At 44.0% G+C, this 22,609-nt stretch overlaps 6 protein-coding genes across 6 annotated transcripts; 3 read left to right on the forward strand and 3 right to left on the reverse strand.

The window, feature by feature from the left end:
• Positions 1–4,415: 4,415 nt before the first annotated feature.
• On the forward strand, positions 4,416–5,165 carry AOL_s00170g108 (uncharacterized protein; the record flags this gene model as incomplete). The annotated part of the gene is made up of 3 exons (XM_011127737.1): positions 4,416–4,733; positions 4,801–4,923; positions 4,998–5,165. 3 exons carry the CDS (start codon positions 4,416–4,418, stop codon positions 5,163–5,165), a joined length of 609 nt encoding a protein of 202 aa, XP_011126039.1.
• A 1,929-nt stretch (positions 5,166–7,094) lies between these two features.
• On the forward strand, positions 7,095–7,543 carry AOL_s00170g109 (uncharacterized protein; the record flags this gene model as incomplete). Its single annotated transcript, XM_011127738.1, has 2 exons — positions 7,095–7,175; positions 7,262–7,543. The coding sequence occupies 2 exons, from the start codon at positions 7,095–7,097 to the stop codon at positions 7,541–7,543; spliced, it is 363 nt and encodes a 120-aa protein (XP_011126040.1).
• Positions 7,544–7,976: 433 nt separating this feature from the next.
• On the reverse strand, positions 7,977–9,285 carry AOL_s00170g110 (uncharacterized protein; the record flags this gene model as incomplete). Its single annotated transcript, XM_011127739.1, has 3 exons — positions 7,977–8,537; positions 8,613–8,852; positions 8,941–9,285. 3 exons carry the CDS (start codon positions 9,283–9,285, stop codon positions 7,977–7,979), a joined length of 1,146 nt encoding a protein of 381 aa, XP_011126041.1.
• A 597-nt stretch (positions 9,286–9,882) lies between these two features.
• AOL_s00170g111 (uncharacterized protein) lies at positions 9,883–11,721 on the reverse strand (the record flags this gene model as incomplete). Its single annotated transcript, XM_011127740.1, has 4 exons — positions 9,883–10,125; positions 10,212–10,474; positions 10,546–11,021; positions 11,078–11,721. The coding sequence occupies 4 exons, from the start codon at positions 11,719–11,721 to the stop codon at positions 9,883–9,885; spliced, it is 1,626 nt and encodes a 541-aa protein (XP_011126042.1).
• Positions 11,722–14,765: 3,044 nt separating this feature from the next.
• AOL_s00170g112 (uncharacterized protein) lies at positions 14,766–17,334 on the reverse strand (the record flags this gene model as incomplete). Its single annotated transcript, XM_011127741.1, has 4 exons — positions 14,766–16,494; positions 16,580–16,778; positions 16,893–17,068; positions 17,165–17,334. The coding sequence occupies 4 exons, from the start codon at positions 17,332–17,334 to the stop codon at positions 14,766–14,768; spliced, it is 2,274 nt and encodes a 757-aa protein (XP_011126043.1).
• A 3,149-nt stretch (positions 17,335–20,483) lies between these two features.
• On the forward strand, positions 20,484–22,138 carry AOL_s00170g113 (uncharacterized protein; the record flags this gene model as incomplete). The annotated part of the gene is made up of 4 exons (XM_011127742.1): positions 20,484–20,699; positions 20,753–21,029; positions 21,115–21,916; positions 21,994–22,138. The coding sequence occupies 4 exons, from the start codon at positions 20,484–20,486 to the stop codon at positions 22,136–22,138; spliced, it is 1,440 nt and encodes a 479-aa protein (XP_011126044.1).
• Between the last annotated feature and the right edge of the window lie 471 nt (positions 22,139–22,609).

A 22,609-nucleotide genomic window follows, 5' to 3' on the forward strand; every position in this document is an offset into this window, starting at 1 on the left:
TGGAAATGGTTATTGTAAATATAAATTTTGCCTTGAACGCATCCTTCAAACAGCCTATATATCCGAGCATCACGGCTCTCCCTGTCCCGACACCAGGATTCTATAAAGTTGTCAAGATGGCGAAAGAGGGGAAGTCTGCTTAGGTGTCAGATATGACCACCAACGTACAGCGTGGACGATACAATACCAACCACTTACAAGTCTAGATCTACCTATCCCGAGACACGGCGGGGCAACCCACCTAGAAGCCACGAGTGCCTACCCGCCACTAGGGGGGGGGTTACCTTAGTAGCCTGCCATTCGTTAGCGTGAGATCTCAAACCCTTCTCTAACGATGCCCTACGGGCTTCCGGATCCGTTATGTTTTGGGTGGCTAATACCGAGTTACTACTTACCTATCACTAACTTACTAGCGCCGCGCTGTTTTGACGTTACTCCCCTACCACCATAGCGGTGTCTTACGAGTTTCCGCTATGTTCAGGAAGGAAAAGACGAAAATGCGAGCCTAGACAAACCCTCTGCCTCCCGCTTCCTCTTTCTTTGGAAATAATGGCCATTGATAGTCTTTCTAGAAGAAAAGCTTCATGTAAAATGGTACTTGCCCCACAGCTAGTTCTTGAATGGCATTGTTAACCAGTGAAAATAGTTTTAACAAGCGGATGCCACGCAAAGTCCCGATGGTATGCATTTACATAGTAATATATATATAGAATCCATCGCGCAAGCTAGATCTCAATCATATGATCATTATATAAATATATAAGAGAACCCGAGCCTCTTTCCCGAAATTACAAGCAGCCAATAGTTCCTCGGACAAAGAGGTGGGCGGCTTACGTTGCTCCTAAGTTTCGTCTGGAATCTCGATATTATGGATGGAAACATATCCTTGCTGTTTTCCAATAATGGCATTATCAATGAGTGGCCTAGACTAGGTGTAGTTCATAGGCGGTCTCGGCTTAACACCACCCTCTCGCTACCCGGGCCCCTTCTATGAGGTATTAATTGGGCCAGACCCAAAAATCAAGACGATTGGTATATGCGGTTGGGTCCCGGTTAGCTATAGCGCTAGCTTGCATAAAGGGAAAAATTAAGCACCGAATAAGAAACCGCGGTTACATTTTTCGGAGGTACATCATATTGGTTCCTGTTGATTGATCCATACCTACACTTTTGTATAGGATCTAGCGAGATGAAAATTTCCATCAGCCCCAGCTAGCCATTTCGATTTCAAAAGCCAAGTAAAGGGTCAGGGTTCGATACGTACGCAAAACTAATTAATGCATACATACTATTGTAGATATAGGAGGGCCCAAGTTTACAGCGACGGCCTGTTAGCCCCCTAGCTTGGTAGCGACGAAGGATATTTTGTGATCGGAGCCCCGACTGCAGTAGTTAACTTGTGATATATTACTGCGGGGTGAGTGAGCTGTAAAGCTTCTATATTACATTAGTAATACACTTGGATCAATCGACTGATCTCTAGTTCCCTCCACGGATTCAGATATCACGTAAAGCTAACCGATTGGCTATAATATACCAGGATCCGTTAAAAAGGGATATTTATTGGTTTTCGTTCGTCACTATATACCGGGAGGGCCCTTTGCTTACCCGCATTCCTCGGCTCTGCGTCTGCTATTTCGTATACCGGTGGTTAAGTCGAGATATCGAGATATATCGAGACACTAATATATATATACATCGTACCCCGCTTATAAGGCTCCCGTGTCCTAGTGAGATAAGCCCGAATGGTTGAAATAATTATTATTATCGCTCTTATATTCGGAAGAATATTGAGTCTACACGTGTACACGGTCGCAATTGGTTGAACGGCTGGACTATCTGGGCACGGCTTTCTTTTTCTGTTATTATAGTATCGATATCCCCAAGCTGAATTATAATCAATTTTGCAAATAAAAGCGTTCCTTGATTAGAACTCATTGGCTAGCTATACCAAGTCGCAATTTTCCGATATTTCCCGCTTCAGAAATTTAAAATAAACCGGAATCCCTTGTGGAGCTCATGGAGGACAGAACATAAATTCATCGGGTCAAAGGATGCGACCTCGACCGCGAAACAGATTGATGTACATGTAGTGATTCGCTTGGCGGACGAGTATTAAACTCGCATAGAATAGAAAAACAAGGGCTGAAGTTGCACATATGTATGTACTCTGTAAAGCCGCACGTCTAATCCCTTGTCTTGCCTTGTTTTTCAAACCGTGCATGTATGCATGCACTTGAATTGAAGTTTGGCTAACTAGGCCTAACACAACAGTTAACAGGATTTGCGATCCGTTAACCGCTCTTTCGTTGAAAATGGCGCAGGGCACATGCGCTCTGCAACCAGTCCCCTTTGTGTTTCTTCCCCCGTGAATCAATTGATATCAAATACACTGCAGAGCCCGTCAGGCAGGCCAAGTGCTATCGATGCGAAAATTCTAGACCGTGGGATGCGTTTTATTTTTTTGTAATGATGGGTCACGAAATAATTATAGTGAAACATCGCAGTCTATATCTTCATCCTCACCTCGATACATTAGTACTGGGTCGAAAATTAACCAAATATCAATCAACCTGAAATAGAGTTTTTCCATGCTGAATCCTAACCGGGCTAACTATTCAGGGCCCAATCGTGGATCGAAGACAATCTACATACTATTGTCCTCGTTTAATACATATCGATATCGAGCGAGTCTTGATCGGGCTAGCCTAGATGCAAGTCTTGAAGTTGAGATCTCATCTTAGTAGAACGCGTCGGCGAGAGGGGTATTTGTTGGCTAATCTTCCAGGGTTTCTAACTGGATCCCTGTCCTTCTGCGGCACTAGTACTATAGCTATATATCATTTCCCACAATGTGACCAGCTGGATAATATTCATGGTCGGTGGAGGTTCTCCGTATTTGCGAGTTGGCTCGACAGCCATTTCGTCATCGTGCAAAATTACATTAATAAGAAGCAAAGAACTGCTGAATCGGTTGAGCTTAGAGTCGCAATAGGAGCTTTAGGCCTAGGACACATGTAGAAATCGATCTGCTAGCCTCCTTTTTTTAGCGCGCATTTGCACGATAAATGCTGAATTCATGGATCTTGATGATCACTTCGTTAGTGCTCCCCAGTCTGTTGAGGACGAAATTATATCTGCTAGATTTTCTTCCCAAATTGCAGTTCAGAAAATTTAAAACGCTTTCAGACCTTGGATTCATAGAGTTGACGGTTACCGCAGACCCATTTCCAAGCCTACTCAGCACTTCCAACAAAACGACGAAAAGTAGTCAAGTTTGTGAACATCGGCTAGTGAGGTTTGTATGACAATTCGAGCTAGCCAGTCTTAAAAAAAAAAAAAAAAAAAAAAAAAAAGTGGCGTTCCGATTAATCGACTTCGACTGTCGATTCGGCCCGTCCTTGAACTCCCCGCTGCTGTTTCTAACTCTAAATATGCGTGCCGGGGCGCATGATCGAGACAATGTGTGCCTATCGATCAAAAAAACTAATTTTCCGGACATTAGCAGATCTCCCGCAATTGAATCTAGATCTGTTATGCATATATGCCGCCGCCGCCTTGCTGTTCGATTGGGTAGAACCCCTGGATGTGATATCGGACCCACAGCGCTAGCAAGATCCCGCTAGCCGTATTCAAAACACAGAGCCACCCGCAGCCAACCGATAAACCACCCGCTCCCTCAATGCGAGGAATATTGAGTTTATGAAACCTTGATTCTCCCTGCATCGGAAGGTTAAAAATCGCTACAGCTGCACTACCAAATCCTATTCTGGACTTCCCGCAGTTCGAAATGGGTAAAGCGGCGCCATATATGTCCCTTTTTAGCTCTATGGCGCTCCTCCATGAATTTCAAGCATCTCGTTCGGGACGTCACCTCGAAATCAAAGATATGTGGTGCACATGTATATCCTAAGGGTAATATTCAGAGTTGTTGGAATATGGCCCTGCCAGCTGCCTGCATAGATTCTGTCCCGGGCCCACTCTAAGACTCGAATTTATCCATAGCAAGTCGGGCCTATCGCTGTTGCCGCGGGTAGATTCTCGACTGATGTATCTGCAGGGTGACCAATTAAAACTTCAGTGATCGATCGCAAGCCTCTAGGTCAGAGTCGGCCGGCCAGCAGCTGAAGGATCAGATCTGGGCATAGTGAGATGCAGATTGTAGTCTAGAGACGGCTCGCGCGCGCCCTCTTAACTTGAATATAGTGAGTTGTAGATAGACCAAACTGTGATATTTGGAAGCAGGGTACAATATAAAAGGAAGAGGATCCGCTCTCGAAGAAGATCTTTTTCTCTTCATCCAGCACAGCAAAATAGTCCTCAGCCTCCAAGCCTTTCATATCTCTACTACGAAAAGCCTTTTGATAGTTATCAAATTAGTTTAATACCATTTTTACTATAAATAAAATTTCAAGATGCTCTTCTTCAAGAAAGCCGTTGTCTCTGCCCTGGCTCTTCTCGCAGCCCCATCCATTGCAGCTCTCACACCGGCCCAGATGGTTGGAAATATTGAAATGCTGACAACCAAGTCTAAGGCACTTCAGAACCCAGCCAATTCTATCACCCTCGTAAACGGCCCGCTTATCGTAATTGGCTTGGGTCCTTTCCCACAAATCATTGCTGGATTTACCGAAATTGTGACTATTACATCTACTGCCATCACTCAGATGCAAGGTAGTGCCGTCATTACCAACCCCACTGATGCGAAGGCCATCGCCGATGCCTTCCGAAAGGTAACCCAGCTATACTTCCTCAGTGATTTGTTTTTGTAGGTTCAAGCTAACAATTTTCTGTGGATAGTTTGTCGAAGTCCACCAAGTCCTTCTTAATATCCTGATCGGAAAGGCTGGACTTTTCAATACTGTTCCAATCATTGGAACACCCGTTGCTGCTGTTCTCCGATCCCTGGAAGCTGTCGTAGATGTGAGCCACCTATAATACTACTTCAATCCCAATACGCACCCGAAGTAACCCTCAAACTAATTTTTTGAATATAGACCGTTGCTCTTAGAATAATTGATACAGTTGAAGTTGCAATTCACAAAAGCACAATTCAGTCCAATGCAAACTCCCTTTCTGGAACCATTACGGTTTCCATCAACGCATACCAAGGCCTCTCCCTCAAGAAGCGCCACACCCGCGACTTCACCATGATCGATGCTTAAAAGGATTTCGGTCAAGTTTTTATAGTATTTACATGGAGCTTTACGCGCCTTGATGAATACCGTGGAATGTATTTTGGGGTGGGGTTGAGAATCGCTCGCACGAGCTGAAATATGTGAAGAAGGGTTAGGATGGGGTCCTGGAGATCACAAACATGCTGTTTTTGAGATAAAATTTCTTTCGAACATTATTTTTTTTTTTGCTTAATTTCAACGCTCTTTAAGCGCTAGGACGATGGCCAAGTCCTAGCGTGAAATGATAATGTATTTATCGAACTATATAGGTACCTAGGTATATACATATACAAATACATATATTGTCTCATATACAGTTCTTGTGGATCTATAGATCTAGGTGGTTTTTTAGAAGACTTAGGAGTCTAGTGTTTTATGCTTAAATATACTAATTAATTATATATAATAAGCTCTCAAAATTAGCAAACGCAAACCCATATCTAGCCTATCACATATAGGCCTTAATCATATGGATATATTACATATTTAAATATTATTTATGCCTACGTTATTGACTACCGACATGAGCCTGTGGCCGTCCGCTACGGAAATAGATTACCTTCAGGTTGTTTTATGTGTCGTTGAAATCAAGTTAGATGCGTATACTAATTTAAGATCACACCTCAGACATTTTGTGATACAATAAGAATAACCTAGGTTGTACTTGCGTTATAATAATTTGTGTATCCTCACTTCATACTTTTCTCGAGATCTCTGGTATGTGGTCTTACATATTCATCAAATTGAATTCTCATGCAGACTGAAGTTTTTCAACATTAATTTGCGTTGTTTCTGTTGTAAAACTAATCCTCATCTGACACCAAAATCTTGGGACAACTACAACTACTTAAGTACTTGTGGAGAGCACTTATCACCACCGGAAATTTTATTTTAAAACAAGACAAACAAAATCTGTAGGTGTAGGGGCGTCTCTCTACAAAACTTCATGCATCATGCAGCGAAAGAAGGGGGAAAAGCCATGGGGAAAGCTTAAGCTCCAGCTTCAAGCCGGTTTTGAGGCTGGTAACTAATCTGGGAATGATCATGTCGCGGTAGTTACTGGCGAGAAAACCAAGCCATCAGCCACTACTAATCAGATATTGAAATACAGACATGTAACCAATGCTCTATCAAACATCATTTGTAGACACTCCATTTTGATCGATTTTGATGGTCGAGTCCACCGGATCCGAGCGGTGCAAATTCCCCGCGACGTTCCAGAAGATGCAGGGCACCGGCGCTAGTCCCTCGCTACGGTTCTAGCCGTCGAAAACCTTCTTCTTTTGTGCAACCCTAGGCCCCAGAAGTCCAGCCCAGCCGAAGCAGCAGCTGTGTCTCTTTGTCCGCATGATTCGAGCGAATTCATGAACCACCTGCAGATATGTCTGGACAGTGCGCATGCATGATTTGCGGCTGGGAGGCCGGAGAGTGGGACATGAACATCAACGATCGGGTCCTGCTAATAGTTTTCCTCAGGAACAATTACCGTAGATTAGACTTGGGTAACACAGACTACTGCTAAGTCCGGCAAGAGCAAGCCTTAGCCAAGATACCTCAAACTCGTGTCGTCCGTCATGCATGTCACTGTCACCTGTAACTGCTCTGGCATCCCTGGTTTCGCAGAGCCGACAGGCCAAAAAAAAAAAATAGGTGCTTCGGAATTTGAGGTCTGGAATTGGTCATTTTTTCCAAAAATTTCCTTCTTGAAAGCCTCGTATTTGGTTTATAAAAGGATCACAAAGGTCCAGCTATTGAGTCTTTTTTTTTATCATCATCAACAGCATCACTTTCCAATCAATCTTACATTCTCAACAGCTTTACAAACAATTCAAACCATTCTTTCAACCAACCTCTTTCAATAAAAACCAAAACCTTTTAATCACTTTTTATTCAATTACCGATTCCAAACCATTCAAAATGAAGGCCACTTTCATCATCGCTCTTTTCGTTGCCGCCGCCGCCGCCGCTCCAGCCACTGATCTCGCTAGCACCGCAAAGGTAAAAAAACCGCCTTTCGATCAATACGCAATTATATTCCCAATATTTCGATGATACAAGAAACTAACAAACCATTTTAATAACAGCCCCCAACTGGCTTCAAGCCATGTGGTGGAAAATCAGGCAAGACCTGTGCTTCCGGCGAAATCTGTGTCGGCGAGAAGGCCATTAAGGGAGGTGTTGGTATTTGCGTCTCTGATGCCTTCGAAAACCAATGTGCCAATGCTCTCGGAAGCCGCTGCCCACTCGCTACCGACTACTGCATTGAAGATCCTCGAAATGCCGACTGCCCACCTGGAGTTATGGACTGCGGTAACGGTCTCTGCATCCGCGATGCTTGGGCCAAGTATGCTGGTTTGAAGAACTAGATGGTCTCTATCTGATCCCTGGCGGATCATAGTTACTATAAGAGAGAGGGATCGAGAGAGAGTTTATTAATTGTAATGCTGAGAAACCCTGTACGATAGAGATGAGTTTATATATTGAATCCAGAAAATCCACCCAAATTTCAAAATTTCCAAATAAGAATGATGATAGGTATATGACAGGCTACAACCTCTTAGAGTGAGAAGTGAGCTGCGGAATTACGAGGGGGAAATAGTACATTATCAACAAATGTACTTAGTAAGAAATTACAATTCGTATTGGAATTTTGGTTGAAATTGATTGCTAACAGAAAAGGCGGCCCCGATTAGAATATCGTCTACCGAATAGCAAAGCTCTGAAAGATACATAAGTTAAACACATTCGTAAAAGCGTCATTCCTCCTCAACTGCTCGAAATCGATACTCCACTCTGTCCTCAGTTGTATACCTCATGGAACTCCTCCTTGAGGAGATCCAACCAACAGTTCGATTTAACAGTCGGGTTCGTCTCGGTGACATCGTCCAAACGCAACTCCTCTGCAAGAATCTCAACCCAAGATTTTTGTTCGAAATTTCCCAACCCAACAAAATCGTCTCCAAAATCAATCAAGTTTTGAGATCCGGTAGTCTTGAACTTAGAAGCGGAAGAAGTAGACAGCGATACCAAGATTTGACAACCAGCAGGTCCTGGACAGGGGTCATCAAGTATGTGGCCTTCAGAAGCTGTCGCTTTGGGACCTGACTCGGCTTCCGAAACGACGATAGCAGGTATCAATAATTTAGCATCAGGACTCTTGTCTTGAGGGCTAGTTGCTGTTGTAAGCTTTCCTTCGTGTGAATCCGGTGGAACAGATTGATCAGGAATCCCAGATTGCTCTGGAGAGTTAATATATGCCATTAACTCTGGTGGAGGACTATCATTCCTCTTCTTCTTCAACTTGCTCTTCGGATCCCTTAGGATCTTAAGCAACGTCTCGGAATCAATTCTTATTAGGAACTACCGTCGAACTCCTCATCAGCCAAGCCATTGCTGGTGCTACCCCTTAGCTTGTACGGAAATCATATCACTTACATCATTTGCAAGGACACCTCGCCTCAAATGTCCTTGAGGATCAAATGTATCACAGATCTGAATATCCAAATTCCCACATTGGAGATTCCCAAGCTCACAGTAGTTAAAGAACTCTGCGCTGATTTGACGGCCCTTTGGACATCGCATGTAAAGAGCATCGCGCCTTTCAGGAGTATCAGCACCTGGGTAAGCTTGAATAATCTTCCAGGAAGAGTTTGGGGCCTTAGACTTTAGCTCCAGCTGGTTTTTGTATGTTAGAATTAGCTTTCTCCTTGATATAACAAACTGGCACTCGGCAGGCTAAAAGGGGAGGGGAGGAAAGGCATACCTGTGGCAAAGAGGCGGAGAGCAACCAAACTGACGCATTCTCCTCTCCATCTCCACGTCTATAGTAGACCACACACTTGTGAAACTCTGTGTATTTCAAACGGCCGATGCAGAAATTGCCGGAAGGGAACGTAATGCAAAGGCTAGACATTTCTTTTCCTTGGGCGACTGCCTCTGCTTCAGCGATTTCAATCGTTAGAAAGATAGAACCATCACCATAGTCCGTAGAGATATCTCCCAAAGCCAATGTTTGAACACTAGCCATGTATTTCATGACATCGTAGGGCATCAAGAGGATCTCGAATCCTCGAGCAGTTGATTTGAGAGAGGATGGTGAAGTCGGCATGTTCACGAACGATGGACACTGGGCTTGGCCGTAGGACGGTGATATTCGAGTTTTCACGAGATGGGGACGGTTGGTTGGTGTGACACGAAGAGCTGGATGGGGCGCGAGGTCCACGATGTATCGGGGAGGTGTCAATAAACCGTTGCAGCGTTGTCTAGGACAGGTGGGGGTTCATGGAGTTGTTTTGCTAACCTGTGTTGCTAGAGACACCATCCTTCCTCTCAGCTAATGTGAGCTTCAAGTATGAGCTTAGGTTGAAGCTTTCGCTGAACCCTTTGGGAACTAACTTGATATACTAGGTCTAGTTTTGAGACTAGGGACTAACTACGGAGCATATAATGTGCTATCCGGGGGCAGATTTGGTTCAAAAAGTGAATCTATTCCATCTAAAGCTAAAGGGTATTGTATATACATCAATCAATATTACTAACGAGATAGTTAAAACCCATAAAATCGAAGAAACCCATATATGCATATATACATATGCATAAACCATGCATCGTTTGCCAAAAAAAAAATCCCAAAAGTCATTAGATCGATAAAAATAAAAAGATGCTAAAAATATATAAAAAAAATACCGCTATGGACGGCGATGATTTAGCAGCACCAGTCGTATGCCTTCTTAGCAGTTGACCACTGGGCCTTCTCCTCGTTCTCTTGTCTGATAATCTCAGAGATATCAAGATCCCTTCGGCCGGCGTCGAGATCAACTTCCATAAGGTTAACACCGAACTTCCAGTCACGGGTGAAAGCCTTATACCCCAAGAACATTATGAGAACAACTGGGGCAGCGAGGTAGCTCTGGAAGAAAGTTTCGACATCTGGTTTGCGACCAATGGGCTATAAATAAACGTTGTTAGCAATTTTGAACAGTAGATGTTTGTAATTTATCGCGGCTGAATATTAAGAGTGGGCTAGGTACTTACGAAAAGAGCAACGTAGAACTGTGCAATCAAGCAGAGAATATTGAGACTGAGGCCAATATACGAGCCCCAAACGCCAAATCCAGCTCTGAATGGTAGTTCATCCAAGGAGCGCCCCTGCATCTTCCAAGCACGACGGAATTGGATATGGGCAAGGTTGATAGAACCCCAAGAGAAGAAGTTGGACAACCCAGACAAAGCAAGAAGCCAGAAGAAGATGGTTTCTCCGTTTGGTGCAAGTACGATGAATCCGAGGAAACCGAAAGCTATATAGTGTTAGAGCGATATCTTCATATTATGATAGTTGAGAGATCTAGAGATAACGCGGCGGACTTACTGAGAGCAAGCAAAAGTGCATAGATCGGTCGACCCTTGGAGTCAATCTTGGCGAAGATCTTAGGGGCATGACCACGCATAGCCAAAGCTTGAAGTGTACGGGTAGATCCATAGGAGCAAGTGTTTGCGACAGAGATAACGGAGATCAAAATAACGGCATTGAAGATACTGGGCAAAACTGGGATACCGGCGAGAGTCATGGCGCGGACGAAGGGGGAGAACTTGGTTTGAGCACCGCTAGCGTTGGCGAGTAAAGGATCATTGGATGGCACAACGAGACCGAGGAGGAACAGCGAAATAACGTAGAAGATCATAATACGCCATAAGACTTGTTTAGTGGCCTTTGGGAGAGTCTTGCGAGGATTCTCGGTCTCAGCTGCCGACAAACCGACAAGCTCGGTTCCACCGAAAGCGAAAGAAGCAGTGACGAACACACTACAGAAGCCTTTGAACCCGTTGCGAAAGGCGCCAGGATCACTAATATGCTTTGTTAGTTGTAATTCATCTAACTCTCGGGTTAGTTTCAAACATACCTCCAGTACTTGGCTCCGAGATAACCACGAGTATCCGTAGGAACACCGCCGACATTGATAACGATAGCCAATATGATGAATCCAAGTATGGCGACAACTTTGACACTCCCAAGAAGGAACTCGACTTCGCCATAGCCCTTAACTCCGAAGATGTTGATAATAATGACACCGACAAGGAAGATCGCAATGAATATACCCTGGTTTGGCAGTTTGTCGCTCCAAAATTGTAGTGTAATAGATGAGGCGACCAGTTCAAATGGTAAGACGATAAGCCAGTTGAAAGCGTAGTTCCAACCCATGGCAAAACCCCACGCAGGATCGATGAAACGAACTGAATAAGTGTAGAAAGCGCCATTAATGGGATAAAGAACAGCTAACTCGCCGAGGGCATGGACTGTGAAAAGCAACATGATACCAATAATTGTGAAATCTATAACCAAGGAAGCCGGACCACCAGCGGAAAGAGAGCCACCGGATCCAACAAAGAGACCGGCGCCAATCGAACCGCCAATAGCAATCATCTGCATATGCCGATTCTTAAGACTTCTTTTCAGTTCGTTAGTTGGGGCCGTAGTGCCCAACTCTGTGTCGCTGACATCGACGGCGACGTCTCCAACAGGAGGTTTCGACTCCGGAAAATGCATCTCGGATTATATTCTGTGGCGAATAGCTCACGTGTTGTAGGTGTGGTATTTTCCCACCCCCTTCTGATATGGGCTGTCTTTGGCCGCACAAGCTTTTCAACGTTTTGAAGTTGGAACGCTAAAAATATAAGTTCCACAAACCCACGCCGAACAGAAATGGGGAAAAGAATGAAAGGGAATATGAAGGTATAATCGTGTCGGCAAGCGACTAGACTGTTTTATGAGAAAGATGGGAATCCAGATATCCCCCTCGAAGGCGGGCCCTCGGCTCCTTTTAATCCCCATCACGCGCAAGATCGAGAGTAATTCCTTACCACCAACCTAGGAGATGGATCGTCCGGAAGGCAGCACCAGCAGGACCCTTGAACGCTTGGGTTCTTACAACATGCAACATCCTGTCCTCAATGGCACGCCCGAAGATACGGTCATCATTTCTGAACCTTCCAAATTCGTGAGCTTCCAGGGGATCTCGAATACCTGCTTACATTGTCTCGCTTGCGGTCGTACATTTACAGCCGAAAGGCTTCATTTTCTTCATTCTCGAAACTTTGATCCACATACATACAGGTGTGTACGACCTGAGGGAATACGCCATATGGAGACCGTGAATCTCTAGAAACTGATGTTTGGTACCCTGCATATCTGCAAGTATTGGCTTTGGGTCTCCCGTTAATGTTGTTATTTGGAGCTGTGAGGAACTAGCTCGAAAGTGCTATCAGTTGAGCATGCGACCTATTGCCAGTCTCGAAAACGGGTTCGAGAATGATGCCAATGCTGGACTGTTTCTGCTTCGAATTGCTTAATCCGACTTCATCCTCTTATCTACCTTTAGGCGGCAGGAAGGAAACATAGTAGCGTGAAATCAGGCAGCTGCAACACCCCTGCCTTTCAAGTCCATATCGGGGCCCTGGCTATCGGAAAATAACCAATTGTTGCACGCTGCAGCAAACCTCAAAATGCAGGTCTGGGTTGGAAACAGCGGCTTGAGCCAAGACAGGCTTCATCGTGGAACCTCCCGATTTCATGTTCGGTGATATCGAAAGAAGTCCGTTGGACATTAGTTCTTCTCGGCGTCGTAAGACTTTGTGAGCCCTCCTTCTCTATTTTCGGGCAAGTGGTAGTGAATTCTGCAGACTTTGCAATCGCACGGTGTGGTAAAGCTCGCATGTTCTTAGTACCATTATTTAATTTAACAAGAACATGCGCTACATGATCACCTGTTAGATGTTAGATGTTCGGCGATATTGAGCTCTAGGACACAACATCAGGTTATATTAGAGTCATTTGCTCGGTCTCACAATTCTCGCATGGGCATGGCATTTTTGTCTAACAGTCCGACCAAATTTTAGGCCGCCTATGGCCAAATATTTAACACCAATCTCAAGGTGTGGAAAAAAAAAACTTTTTTGCGGCATATGCATGGATTCTCCAGATTCCAACTGGTCAGCCGCAACACAAACCAAACTACTTTCAGGGATGGGGTTCTTAAAAATAGTCCCCAGCTTCACTATCCAAAGGCAGAAGGTTGCTGTGGGCTTATGGTTTATCGGAGGGAGCTGCATACCAAGCTGAATGCCAACTTCAGTTTTGAGATTCACTATCTCTTAAGTGTTCTCTGTGATATCAGTTTTCGCAAATACCGCGTGCCCAGCTCTGGCCCCGGATAGCCGACTAAGCCAGGGCATATCTTGGAAGCCTGGATATCACAGACGTTTGTGACCAATGTTTGAAGCTTTATCCTTACCCGGGCAGCTGGGCAAACCATAGTTGCGGCCAAAGGACACCCCGGTGTTCGTGATGAATAGTATTAATATTTTATCTGCTAGTAACTTTAACTAGCATGTGTCTATGCTGTTAGCGATTAATTCGACACTGAATTTAAAGGTCAAGATGTCAGAATCTAAGAGATTTTAAAATAAGCATACGGAGCGAGCCCCCGCCCTAGTATTTGACGATACAAGATTTCAGACGAAAAGCTTGTTCAGACGTCATCCAACCAACCTGCATAACCTGAGACTTCTAGGGCCCTTTAGAAGCCTTGAGGGATAACAATGTTTGAGCTTCAAGGCAACAGTCTGAAACCCTGAGAACCGAGAGGGCCAAGAAATTTCGAAAGTCACGGCTCCTTTGTATCGAGATGTCGCTCGGCCAAGGAAGCCATGGATGCTAGCGTATGTTATAAGCCAAGAGAATAGATTGTCGCCAATCCCACGGGACATAAAGTCTGGGCCAACCCAGCCCGGCCCAGCTACGTAGAGGTTTACTTATGCCCACCGTCCATGGGGAACCTTGCGGGACACGTTGGGACTCCCCAATTGGACTAAGTCGAGGAGGCCAGGAATTTAGAAAATGACAGGTACTAAAACGGGCGCATGCGCACGCCGATCCGCTGCGGTAAAAGGTGCGATATTATACTGTATTATATTATCTGCGAAAACTATGGTACAATATTGCGGTTCTGTGAAAAGACTCATGATCGATATCAATGTGGACTATTTTGATTGACATGACTATAGAACGCCCGATTAGTAATATTCATGGAAATTTGCAAGCTAATTGAATGCCCTTCCCTCACGATTTCCTTCTTTCCCCTTCGCTATTTTTCCGAAAAATGATTATGACTTCTTGGAAGAAATTCCAGAGAATATCAGAGATAACCGTCTATATAGCTAGGCCCCGAGATCCGCAATGGTGTACACTCAGTCGTAGAGAATTTGACGGAAAAAGCCGGTATCCAACCATATACCTACTTAGGTAGGGTTAATGTGCACTCCAAGTTGGAGTAAATTTACCCCAAAAAAGTGCATATATTTCCTATAACATTTATAGTGTAAATGTAGGGCATGAAATATCCAAAATAAAAATAAAAATAAAAGTAAGGTTAACAGACGTTCGGGAATGGTAAAGATAGCAGCTTCATGGTAGAGAAAGATGGTTATAACAAAAAAAAAGAAAATACACCCTCAAAAGCATGAAATACGATGAAAAGTCTGAAAGGAGTCCGGGATACGCCCACAGTACTAGTTCCAAGTCATTCCTATTACTTAATCGCCAAACATTTCCATCTCTTCAACCCACCCTCCGTTGTTGGCTCCAAACCGCAAATCTTGATCTTGGTGAAATAACCAACTCTGCAAACCCTGAGAATACCAATAATCTTGTGAGTCGGAATTCCCACTATGTGCCAAAATATTGGCGTATCCCTCAAGGTCAAAGCCACCACGTTTTCTAGCCTTCCAGAGTTCCTGGTAAGCACGGCTCTTAGCTTTTCCAGCTCTTTCAAAGGACTGCAGTAGCTTATCGAGGGTAGAATCGAGATAGTTGTAGAGGACTGGGCCTCGTAGATCTATAACGCGGGTAATTTCCTGTATTTGTTCACACGTATAAGAATGATTTATACCGTATTGATCGCGAAAGCTGTTTAGACAAAAGAAGAGTGTGTGGAGAGATTCTTTGTATCTCCCGGTATCAGCGTAGGCCCTTCCTAAGAGATGCCTACAGGATTGGGTTGGGTTAATAGTAGTCAGGTCCTCTGCCCAAGACGAGGGTTCCAGCAACAAAGAGGCAGCTAAATGAGGTCTCCTGAATTTTAGCAACAGCGATCCTAATGACCGGAAGCATGACGACATAAATATCATTGTGTAGCTCGAATAGACTCGATAAGTTGCCCTGAGAGTTTGAATGATGCCAAACGCCAGCAATTCCCCACGCTGTCTAGTCTCGGGAACCTTCGAATGAACCATCTCATACGCGAGGTCGGTAAAAAAACGCAGAGTTTTTAGATGGCTCTGCCCGTGCTTTTTGAGAAGCAACTTTTGTTTGTTTTCATATGCCTTTTTAGCGCCTGAAATCAATTCAGGATGCTCAAGCTCCAGGTCGAATTCTAACAACCAACAATCCAATGCAAACTGATGTGTTCCCATGCCGATTCTATCGAAGACGCACAGCAAGGAAAGATTTATGATCTCACCAGCCCTTCGCGCGCCAATGAGGTCATTTAGGACATCTTTAGCCACATTTAAAGCGCGGGCTGTGAAATAGTGGCACAAGCCGTACTTGGATATAATGAAAGGAATGTGGACGGTCCAACTCTTGAACATCACCATACTCCAACTGTCAGGGGGAAGCTTACTGGCCGCCTCAACAAGTGCAGCAAAGTTGTCTTCGAGAATCTGACACAGAAGATCGGCATCCACACCCGCGATGGATTCGGATTCGGTGATCCCAGGTGTCATATGCATCTCTTCTTCTTCTCCAGCTTGATTAAAGGTCAAAATTTGTTTGTGGATGTGGTATGGAAGTGGTTCTTGGCCGTTTCTGTCCTCCCATTCAAGTCGAACTATCGCCGCTGCCTTTGCTAGGGAGATGCCCCGTTCTTCTACAACCAACTTTACCTCTTCAAGAAAGGTCTTTGCACGACCTCTCAATACGCCAATGGCAGCCCAAAGATGGTGCCTATTCTCACGTGCGTATCTGGTGAGTGGGCTACCATGCTCTTGAGCATCAGGAGCTGGACTTATGACTGCCTCAGCTACGCCATCGTGTCGATCTTGACCCACGGCATCGGAATCCCCAGTGCTTGCAGCTTGATGACCCTCCGAAGGTATTTCAGGCTCATCTGTCGGATACAGCTGGCCGAATCCAGCCGATATTACCTCTTCAAGTTCTTTGTCCTTGTCTTCTTCTGTTTTGGATGGGGATGCAGCATGATCTTCTGGCGCCGCGATAAGTGCATTTTGGTTCTCCAGACCTAGTCTAATAAAGGTCGCAGCACTAATAATATACGTAGTCGATCAATTAGCAAAACTTTTTCTAGCATGGCTAAAGAATATTGCGGTTCCTCCGGCTTATAGCTTACAGATCCTCTAAAGCTTCGTTATTCATCTCCTCCGGCTCCCCTTCCTCCTCCTCCCATTCTGGCTCTATATCTGATTCTGTAAAGCGATTCGTCGTCTCTATGTCGTCGGAGATCTCAGTATTACGTTCTTGACCATCCTCAAGGACAGCATTCGGAGTAACGATAGAGAAGATAAGCCCTCTAGGGCTCGAGTTGACGCCTGTTTAGAGGAGTGATATTATAAATTAATGGATTTATCTCCGAGTAAAACATGCATGCAATTGTGATTTATGCAACAAACTTTGGGAATATTTGAGCGTAGATCTTATAATACCAATGACCTCTTCCTTGGGTATTTCCTTCTTTGATCGTTTGAGGATAACCTTGTGCGTCACTTTTCCAAGCTGACGTCGTTTTTCAATCGCATTGGCAATATCTACTCGGCGTTTTTTCGTAAGATTTTTCTTGGAGCTCCCCCATTTATCGAGCATACGCTTCAGTTTGTGGATTCTACCGTGCATAACATTAACGCGTAATATTAGCCTGCGGGCTATGTTCCAGAAATTCAAAACCGCAGGCTGAACTTTCGATGGGGCAATAGCCTACGGTAAATCAATTCCCCTCTGAGTCTTGAGCTCTTTCACTATGTCTTTTTGTGTCCTACCGGCCTTATGAAGGCCCTGTATAAAGTCTTTGTGCACCTCGAGGTCCTCAGCCTTCAAATAAGACCTAGTGGGTGCATGGGCCGAAAAGAGTTGAAATCTGATTTGTTCCATTTTTGGAGATGGAGATCGTGAAATCGACTTCGAAAGCGGTGGTAGTGGCGGTAGTGGCGGTAGTGGTGGTGACTTGGGCCGTGTTCAATATAATAGCTTACATGGAGGTGTAGGTTTTGTTAAATGTTGATTTCACATGAAAGCGAGAGATAAAGCAAGTAATATGAAGCCATCGATGGATTATAACGATTGAAATCTCGAGATATCAGTGGCAGGGGGTCAGGAAACGTCGTATTTACAACTTTTCAAGGAGAATCTGCTGATATTTCGGTATCGAAATATATACTGACATTCGTCACAAGGCTGCGAGGCGCCGATAACACAAATACTGACGTATCAGCTGCATGTCATAGGATTTGCGGCTCACCTGACCCACATTCAATCGGACATAACTCTTATTTCCTGAAAATCACTCACAAGGCTCAATTTTTTCTGACGAAGAATAAAGCTCAAGAGAATCGACTTCGAAGGCGTACGAATGCATGCATCGAATGAGGCGGCGAGAAAAGGAGTTTATTTCGTTCCCACTTTCTTGGCAGAAATAGCCCTTTGGGCATCATTACTCGAGTCCTCCGCATGATACTTGATCCCGGTACCACATATGATGCACATGCGTCTATACCCGCTTACATAGCCAAGAATCTTCCGATTGAGATCCTACGATTTGGATTCAGGGCCGCTGCGTCTCCGATGACTACGGTTAATCTACCAAAATTAAAGTTGGTTGTGTAATTTTTCATCACGGTTGAAGGTAAGCCTTCTGTAAACCATGCTTGGGATGCTATGATGTATACCGATATTTGCATTTGGTCTCAAACCAGACCTCGCAAAAAAAGATTTATTCGAAAGAACGCAGTAAATGTATAAACCAGAATTCATAACCAGTTTACTCAGTATAAATATAATTAATTACTTAGGTATTTATATCTAACAAAATTCAAAACTAAAATGCTTTTGTTTATATATTAATAAGTATCTACGATCTAGCTTTTACAAGATGATTGTGACGCGGTGCCTGGAATACCGGGCCACGCCGGGTGGCCTTACCGGTCCGAAAAGGTCAGAACGTAGGTTTTAGCATCAAGGCTACCATACAAGCTGGGGCACGCCATAGGTATCCCCGCCACGGTAAGGCCATCTGGTCTAACAATAATTTTATACCTAACAAAAATCATATATATAAAATTAATTATAAACTAACTAGCACATTAATAACTTAATATTGGAATTAAATAAATCAATTTATATAAAACAGCCCGGTCGCTACCTATAACCTTGGTTCTCGACAACATTATATTCCAACCCAATTCTGGACGCGAACCGGATTTTAAGAGGTATGTGTGGTGCGGGATAAACAACAAGCTTGCTCGATCGTTAGATTTTTGCGGAGATCTCGAGAGGCTCTTGTGAGAGGTAAACTTGAGTAGAATTATATAGTTGGTCAGAAAGGCAAGGCAATCATGTGAATTGGGGGTGTGTGGATCGACCTGTTCTAAATTCTCTGCTTACTATCCATGGCTGTTAACTGCTGCGGTGATTATCATATCGATGCAACTACAAAACAGAGATCTATCGATTTTTATATCGGCTGAACCATCGGTTGTTTTAATTAGTAAAATCTTAGAAGGTAGTATACCAAAAAAGCCTTTGCCGAAAGATATTACATAAATCTCATTTACAAGCCTTGATAATTTCAGCAGGTACGCTTCTGGATTTTTTCATCCCTTCCACAATTGTGATTTTGCCACACATATACGTATGATCAATCTTTAGAGCTAAACTCAGCCTGAGGTTCACATGCATTTCTTCGGCCTCATTGCTGTGAACAACCCGCTTTCGAGCTTGCGTCGTTGATGGGACTATAGAGTATTCGCGTTTGGAGTCAGTTTAGCCAATCGATTAAGGGAGAGAGCAGATCGCATATTAATATGATCTCTCACGAGTTTTATCTCCGTAGCCGAATTCCAATACTTTACTGACTACATATATGGACATTGTTATATTTCATTATCGGTCTAGAATCGGAAAGTCTCCTTATAATCTGACAAGCCAATAAGCCTACAGTGTATATACGTATATCTGCTGACATCAGATATCAATGCTATTCAACGAATTTTTAGTTTGTATCATGTTCCGTATATATATAGGCTCAGATACCCGCTACTTCTGTCTTTGAATGACTAATACCGTATACCCTGTAGGTCTAGTCTCGAGGTTGTATATCGCATTGAAATGGAAAAGGTCTGCGAGAGAAAGCCCAAGCCATGCCAAGTACCGAACTAGCGCACAAGCTCCAAACTTTCAGGATCGGTTTTCCAAAAGACGGCATGGATCTCATCGAAACCTCAGCCCCCACCAGAGCGCTAGCCGAGTCGGTTCATATGCAACCGAACCTAATCTCCCTGTTCCAGAAGCTGAATGTCGAACATCAGAATATTTCTACATTTGTAGTGCGCCACGTTTTCCAATGTTCTCGGCCTTTTAAAAATGGATTAAAACGCATGAGCTCAGTAGATATTAGAATCCTAGGATCAGATTGTCGCGGAAAGGTGTCCCAATGCATATTAATATAATTACTCGACTTTTTATCTACCACGATAGGCGTAGGGATCCATGCTATAATACAAGCAAGCCGCAACTCTTCTAGCTAAACGGATATCTACTGTCATGTCAAAATAAATTAATACTGATCACGAATCGAAACTTGAGACAGTCAGGCTAGCCGGTTGTCCGAGCTCGAGCTGACGGGAATTTTTTGATTGATTAGTCAAAATTGCTCACCAAAAAGGGTCCTAGTTGTAAAAGAACGGGCGGTCACCATATGTGTAGGCTACTTCAATTCGATTCCAGCAGTTGACAATAGAATTCGATTCTCTCCACTAGCCTTGATAGGCTTGGTGGTTGATGACGCCTTGCGGACCAGGTAATCCATTCGGATCCGTTCCTCGATCTGCTTAACTTATATTACATTAGTGGGCTGACATGAAACTAATCCATAAGCATAAGTCATTAGCTACCTACCTGTAAGTAGGTATAAACATCGATATAGAATTATAAAAGGCCGGATATATCCCCCATAAAAAACCCAATCTCGAGATCTCGAGCTGAGCAGAATATCGATCACTTTCGAATTCTTCCCCTAGTTCAAGATGCGCTTTCTATTATCCGCGGCATTGGCCCTTTCTTTTGCGGCCACAGCATCGGCCATCAGAACTCCAGGTATCCAGCAGATTTTGGGCCCGAAGCTATCGAGCGGAGCAAGCATTGTGTTGTCTTCCTCTGGTGCTCCAAGGTGGTCGCAATATGAAGCGCCTCGTGCACAGATAGTTGTCAACGTCGGCTCAGAGAAGGACGTCGCGGAAACTGTGAGTTCCAAGTCTATAAAATTAATGTTATTCTTTGGGGGTAGGTCTAACAGGGCCAGGTCAAATACTGCAATGAGAACCGGCTTGGGTTCCTAGCCCAGACAAGTGGCCACGGCTGGGCGAACACTTGGACGCTCGACAAAGGGGACGTCATCATCAACTTACGAGCTTTAAATACTGTGAAAGTCGATAAAACCAAAAAGACAGTAACCGTCGGTGGAGGTGCGATAATTAAGGAAATTGTCGAAGAAGTTTACAAAAATCGGCTCCATGTTGTATCTGGAGGCTGCAACTGTGTTGGCACTGGCTTCATGCTTGGAGGTGGATTGGGTAAGGATTAACTTTCAAATTCAAATTTACTCGGCTCCCGATCGCGAGCTACGAGTGCTAATATGAATAACCCCTTGATGCCTAGGGCGTTTGATGGGGGAGTATGGCCTGGCAATCGACAATCTGCTTTCTTTGAACCTTGTCACAGCAGATGGAAACACGATCACTGCGTCAGCTAGTAGCGGCGATTTGTGGTGGGCACTTCGAGGGGCGGGTCACAACTTTGGCATTGTGACCTCTTATGTCGTCAAGGCACATCCGTGGATTAACAATGGTACTCATTGGAGCGGAAATATCGTCTTTTCAGGCGATCAAGTGGAAGCTGTTACCAAAGCTATTGATAAGCTCGTCTTCCAGAAGGCCATTGCGGTTCACTATTACTTTGCAGTCGACCCTTCTTCTCAGCATCCGGTGATTATCGTTAACCCATTCTATGCCGGCAAAACAGATGATGCAAGGAAGGCCTTTAAGCCCATCTTGGACCTCAAGTTTATCGCAGACACCACAGGGCCAATCGCTTGGAACGACTTGAACACAAGCGGTGACTTCTTCTGTGAAAAAGGGAGTCGAAAACCAGCTTACAGCGCGGGATTAAAAAAGCTAGATCCTAAAGCTTTCAGAAATATTTGGGATGCCTATGTCCAGTTCATAAAAAAAAATGGGGTCGACAAAGTCGGAAAAAGTGCTGTACTGGTGGAGTGCTACTCTTATATAACCGCTCGAGCGATTAATAGGGCATCTACAGCTTATCCTCACCGAGATGTTAACTTCCAGGCATTGATATTGGGATGGTATGACGACAAGGCCCTAGATAAAGAGGCTGAAAAATTGGGGAAATACGTTAGGGAACAATGGCTTAGTACTTCTGGCTTCCAGCGCGATCATGCGTAAGTAATGATTGTTCTTTACATATAATCCATTTTATTGTATCCGGGATTTGTGCCTTACTAACGTAAAAATCTAGGTATATCAACTTTGCACGGGGTGATGAGCCGCTTGCCGCTATTTATGGTGAGAGCTGGAGAGTTCGCAAGCTAGCTATGTTGAAAAAGAAATGGGACCCGAAAGGCCGCTTTAGCCAGTATTTTCCTATACCTGCCGACTACTAAAGGGGTTCTTTGTCCTTCTATGGGAATATCCCGATGAATTCCCTATCGGCCATCTATTTTTAAAGGAGGGTGTATATATGCAAATTATAGTGAACTGGACCCTTGGCCTCTGGCAGTATATATTTTAGTAGCAATACTTCTAAGAATCTCTAGATTTCCAGGATCTTGGGAACTCACCTGCAAAACTATTACTTTCTTCTTCGCAAAAATCAAAATTAAAAGCCTCGACGTCGCGACATGCTCACGGCGGGATACATGTTCTCGAAGCCAGGATAGCTAGGTAACTGTCTCATGGCATATGTATGGCGCGAAATATCGCACCCCCCCGGCACCAAAAATAAACAAATCCAACAAACTCAAACAGAACAACACAATTTTGTTCTTTTTCATACCATTTTGTTTAATAAATCAATTTTAAAGTTGGAAAATCACAAAATAAAATAAAAAAAAATAAAAAAAATAAAAAAAAAT

This window comes from Orbilia oligospora (genome assembly GCF_000225545.1).
Source record: "Orbilia oligospora ATCC 24927 unplaced genomic scaffold scaffold00170, whole genome shotgun sequence".
In the NCBI taxonomy this organism is placed as follows: Eukaryota; Fungi; Ascomycota; class Orbiliomycetes; order Orbiliales; family Orbiliaceae; genus Orbilia; species Orbilia oligospora.